This window comes from Salmo salar, chromosome ssa05 (genome assembly GCF_905237065.1).
Source record: "Salmo salar chromosome ssa05, Ssal_v3.1, whole genome shotgun sequence".
NCBI lineage: Eukaryota > Metazoa > Chordata > Actinopteri > Salmoniformes > Salmonidae > Salmo > Salmo salar.
This window is the reverse complement of record NC_059446.1, coordinates 69,438,204-69,443,203: the sequence shown is the minus strand read 5'-3', so window position 1 is coordinate 69,443,203 and position 5,000 is coordinate 69,438,204. Positions and strand designations below refer to the sequence as shown.

The 5,000-nt window shown below is 48.6% G+C and overlaps 1 protein-coding gene across 5 annotated transcripts in view; it reads right to left on the bottom strand.

Annotated features, from left to right (window-relative positions):
- Positions 1-5,000, bottom strand: part of LOC106605679 (cell adhesion molecule 4) — a 147,382-nt gene that overhangs the window by 25,615 nt on the left and 116,767 nt on the right. For all 5 annotated transcript variants that reach the window (XM_045718680.1, XM_045718681.1, XM_045718683.1 and 2 more), the window contains exons 2-3: positions 3,063-3,209; positions 547-834 (exon numbers count right to left, since the gene is read on the bottom strand). In XM_045718680.1, coding sequence (XP_045574636.1) covers positions 547-834; positions 3,063-3,209 — 435 coding nt within the window. The remainder of the gene's footprint in view (positions 1-546; positions 835-3,062; positions 3,210-5,000) is intronic.

The following is a 5,000-nucleotide window of genomic DNA, read 5'->3' as shown; positions in this document are numbered from 1 at the left end:
TCTTTGTGAACACGGCATGAAAGGAGGAGACAGAGAAAGAGAAGAGGAGGAGAGGAAGACGGGGTGAAGAGAAGAGGAGTGAGGGAAAGGACAGAGTGTAAGGGCACAGAGACGTGCTGAGTTAGAGATTAAGACGGAGAGACGGGATGGGAGTGAGAGAGAAAAAAGAAAGAGAGAAAAAAGAGAGAGGTGGAGAGTATAACAGGACAGACAGAGGGTAAACAGCGGGACAGACAAACAGACAGAAAGAGATGGACAGAAGGACAGATAAAATGGTGATAGCTGGATGGAAGTCTTATCAGATGGGGAATAAAGAGGAAGGTAGATAGAAGGCTGGACAGAAAAGGAGAGAGTATGATGGAGTTTGAGAAAGATAGATGGATAGATTGACACAGGGACAGGCAGGCGGATAGATAGGGAATGCAGGAAGTGAACAGAGAGAGAGGCAGAGAGAGAGGTATGACTGAACAAAGACAGAGACAGACAGATACTGATCGATAGAATGACAGAGCGACATAGTGATAGATCTTCAAAGAATGGACAGACCTGGTATCTCCCGGCGGTCCCTGATCCAGCGCAGCGTGGCGGGGGGCTTGCTGCGCAGCGACAGGCAGGTGAGCTCCACCTCGCCCCCCTCCACGGCCTCCTGCTTCACCTCCACCGTGGGGGTGTCGGGAGGGACGGACACGGACAGCGTGGCCACTTGGTGGTGGGTGTCGTCGGTGTAGAGCTGGCAGAAGTAGCCGCCCTCGTCCGACACGCTCACGTTGGTGAGGGTGATGCGCACCAGTCGGGGAGTGAAGAGAACCATCTGGAAACGGTCGTCCTTCAACGCTGGGGAGGGAAGGAGGGAGAGAGGGAGACAGACAGTATCGGGGGGGGGTCAAGACACAATAGGAAAACCACAATTGGAGATAAACACATAAATATATGGAAAGAAAAGCAAGGCCAAAAGAAAAGAGGACCGGGGTAGTAACAAGGAGGAGGAGAGTGAATAGAAGAATTGAAAAGGGGATAGTGAAGGAGGAGAAGAATTAAACAGTTAATCCAACAATCCACTGTGACCTGCTGACCAAGGCCATAGCATCATAGCAACCACAGAGGCAGTGAGAAGAGAGAGAACCTAGAGAACGGACATAGGAGAGCAAAACGATGTTTCTTTCGTGGTCAGAGAAAGGGAAACATCTATTGTGAGAAAATCATGATAATAACAAATAATGCTAATAACTGTCAGTGTGACAGGGACTCGATGGCCATTGTCTCATAAACCTTCCCCAACCCACTTTGTATCGACTGACTGACTGACTGCACAACCTCTCTCTTTCCTCTCTACCTCCCTCTCTTCCTCCCTCTATTCCCCCCTCTCTTTCCTCTCTACCTCCCTCTCTTCCTCCCTCTATTCCCCCCTCTCTTTCCTCTCTACCTCCCTCTCTTCCTCCCTCTATTCCCCCCTCTCTTTCCTCTCTACCTCTTCTTCTCTACCTCCCTTCTTCCTCCCTCTATTCCCCCTCTCTTTCCTCTCTACCTCCCTCTCTACCTCCCTCTCTTCCTCCCTCTATTCCCCCCTCTCTTTCCTCTCTACCTCCCTCGCTTTCCTCTAGTCCCTTTCTCCCTGCTCTTTTGTGTTTGCTTCTGCAGAGGGAGAATGCCTTCTCTCTTCCCTGGTGTAATACTCCACCATTTCACAGCATCATTCATTATATCAGAGGTTTAGTGTGTGCGTGTGTGTTGTGTGTCTGTGTGAAACACAGAGGAATTTATTGTAGACAGAGAGAAAAACAGTCTACATTTGCCTTCGAATACTATTTCACAAAGCTCCCTGAATGTGAGAGTGATTCCCGACAGAAAAACACTAAATGGCAACTAAATGTCACAGCTTTGTTCAAGTCCTATTTCACCTTTTGTCCCAGCTTATTTGCATGCCAGGCAGTCAGAGCTAGAGAAGATAGATGGGATCCACAGGCAGTCTGAGCTAGAGGAGATAGATGGGATTCCTCCACAGAGTCCTCTTGAACAGGTCTATTACTGTTCCTATAGTCTGTTTCTATGCTGGACAGCCTAATAAAAGACCTTATGTGTGTCCATAACAGCACCAGATTCCCTATATAGTGCACTACTATTGACCAGATCTCTATGGGGACCAGATTCTCAGGTTTAAAGTAGTGCACTATAAAGGGAATAGTGTGCCATTTGAGACACGAGCTTCATCAGAGCCCATTGGTTTAGTGCTGTAGCTGGACAGCTCATTGCCTCATTCCCTTTACCTAACAGTGCAGGACCTTTCTACAGTTATAGAGGGGAATGGTTCGGCACGGAAGGCTGCCAGAAACACCATGGGTTACCATGCTCCCTGCACTAATGGTAATGGGTAGCATGGAATCGCCCTGCAGAGTGTGTGTGTGTGTGTATGTATGTATGTATGTGCATCTGTGTGTGTGTGTGAGAGAGTAGAGAGAGAGAGGTAAACTCATACCCTACAATACCTAACCCCTCTCTCCCCCTTCTCTCTCTGACTCTGTCCTATTAAGGTCCATCATGCTTTCAGACAGAAAAAAGGTTCTCCTCCCCAGGGAGCGAGCGGCACTAAATAGTTAATAGTGTGAACTGGTGATCTGACAGAGAGGGCTAGTTGGACGGAAGGCTTCAATACACTGCTTTCATCTGGCAGAAGAGGTCTGATCAATGTTGTTATTGCGTAATGAGGTAGGGAGGGGAGTATGCAGTTTAGAAGTCCTAGAATGTACTCCTCCATAATGAACTGAGACCTTGTTAAAACTAGAGGCCAGCTAATGGGTTCCATAGGTTGACCTCCCGCATAACCACATTGATCTGGTGGCTTCTTGGGCTTGACTGGTTCATCAAACCCTGACCACAGAGATGAATGTTGAAACCTCACTGTCTCGCTCTCTCACACACACACATATACATGCAAAACACACACAAACATGCATAACACACACACACACACACACACACACACACACACACACACACACACACACACACACACACACACACACACACACACACACACACACACACACACACACACACACACACACCTCGTGTGCCGTTGAAGAAGAGGGTCTGTCTGCGAGGGTTCTGGATGACCACGATGGAGCCGTCATAGTTCTGCAGACGACAGGAGATCTGGGCCGTCCCTCCCTCCAACACTGTCACATTCTCAGCCTGTACCGCCTGGCAACGCGCTAGAGAGAGAGAGAGAGAGAGAGAGAGAGACATTTAGTTTCAACCTCGCCTCAATACAAACCGCAACATTCACAGAAAAGCAAGTAAACAACTACTGATTCCGCTCCATTGACAGTCAGTATACACAGACGTGAGATACATGAATTATATTGTGGTGTAGTCATGACTCATGAATGCTAGTGTGCTTCTGAAGGATAGTAGCGGCAGAGTCATATAACATGGCTCTGAGTAGCATCAGGAGTGGGAGCGATGTAGAGAAACAGATAGAGAGAGAGAGAGAGAGAGAGAGAGAGAGAGAGAGAGAGATGGTGACGAAGAGAGAGAGAAACAAATGCTGTTATTAATTGACATGGACACAGGAAGGGAGAGCGGTAAATGAGCTTGGTGTTTGGACTGTTCTCATGATTATCATTAGCAGCCATTAGCCTAACACAGTCCTAATAGAGAGTGACTGACATACTGTAGCAACACAACCCACACACTGGACTGTAGGTTCCTCATTAGAGGCAGATGGGAACCATACAAGCTAAGTGGCCAACACACACAGAGACATGTCTTTCTCCTACATACATTCTCTCTACCCTTCTCTCTCGGCTCACACACGTATGCATCCCTTCACACCTGTTGAACATACGCAGCCACACGCACGCACGCACGCACGCACGCACGCACACACACACACACACACACACACACACACACACACACACACACACACACACACACACACACACACACACACACACACACACACACACACACACACACACACACACACACAGTTTGGAGTTCAGCCTCCTTGCCACCTGTCTGTACAGGGCATTGCAGTTTGAACTGAAATCATGGTAATGTAATGGTGGCTCGTGTCTGGTTGTGTGTCTGGTTGTGTGAGTGGTTGTGTGTCTGGTTGTGTGTCTGGTTGTGTGTCTGGTTGTGTGTCTGGTTGTGTGTCTGGTTGTGTGAGTGGTTGTGTGAGTGGTTGTGTGTCTGGTTGTGTGAGTGGTTGTGTGAGTGGTTGTGTGAGTGGTTGTGTGAGTGGTTGTGTGAGTGGTTGTGTGTCTGGTTGTGTGAGTGGTTGTGTGAGTGGTTGTGTGAGTGGTTGTGTGTCTGGTTGTGTGTCTGGTTGTGTGTCTGGTTGTGTGTCTGGTTGTGTGAGTGGTTGTGTGTCTGGTTGTGTGTCTGGTTGTGTGAGTGGTTGTGTGTCTGGTTGTGTGTCTGGTTGTGTGAGTGGTTGTGTGAGTGGTTGTGTGTCTGGTTGTGTGAGTGGTTGTGTGAGTGGTTGTGTGTCTGGTTGTGTGTCTGTTTGTGTGAGTGGTTGTGTGTCTGGTTGTGTGTCTGGTTGTGTGAGTGGTTGTGTGAGTGGTTGTGTGAGTGGTTGTGTGAGTGGTTGTGTGTCTGGTTGTGTGAGTGGTTGTGTGAGTGGTTGTGTGAGTGGTTGTGTGAGTGGTTGTGTGAGTGGTTGTGTGTCTGGTTGTGTGAGTGGTTGTGTGAGTGGTTGTGTGAGTGGTTGTGTGTCTGGTTGTGTGTCTGGTTGTGTGTCTGGTTGTGTGTCTGGTTGTGTGAGTGGTTGTGTGTCTGGTTGTGTGTCTGGTTGTGTGTCTGGTTGTGTGTCTGGTTGTGTGAGTGGTTGTGTGTCTGGTTGTGTGAGTGGTTGTGTGAGTGGTTGTGTGAGTGGTTGTGTGTCTGGTTGTGTGAGTGGTTGTGTGTCTGGTTGTGTGTCTGGTTGTGTGTCTGGTTGTGTGAGTGGTTGTGTGAGTGGTTGTGTGAGTGGTTGTGTGAGTGGTTGTGTG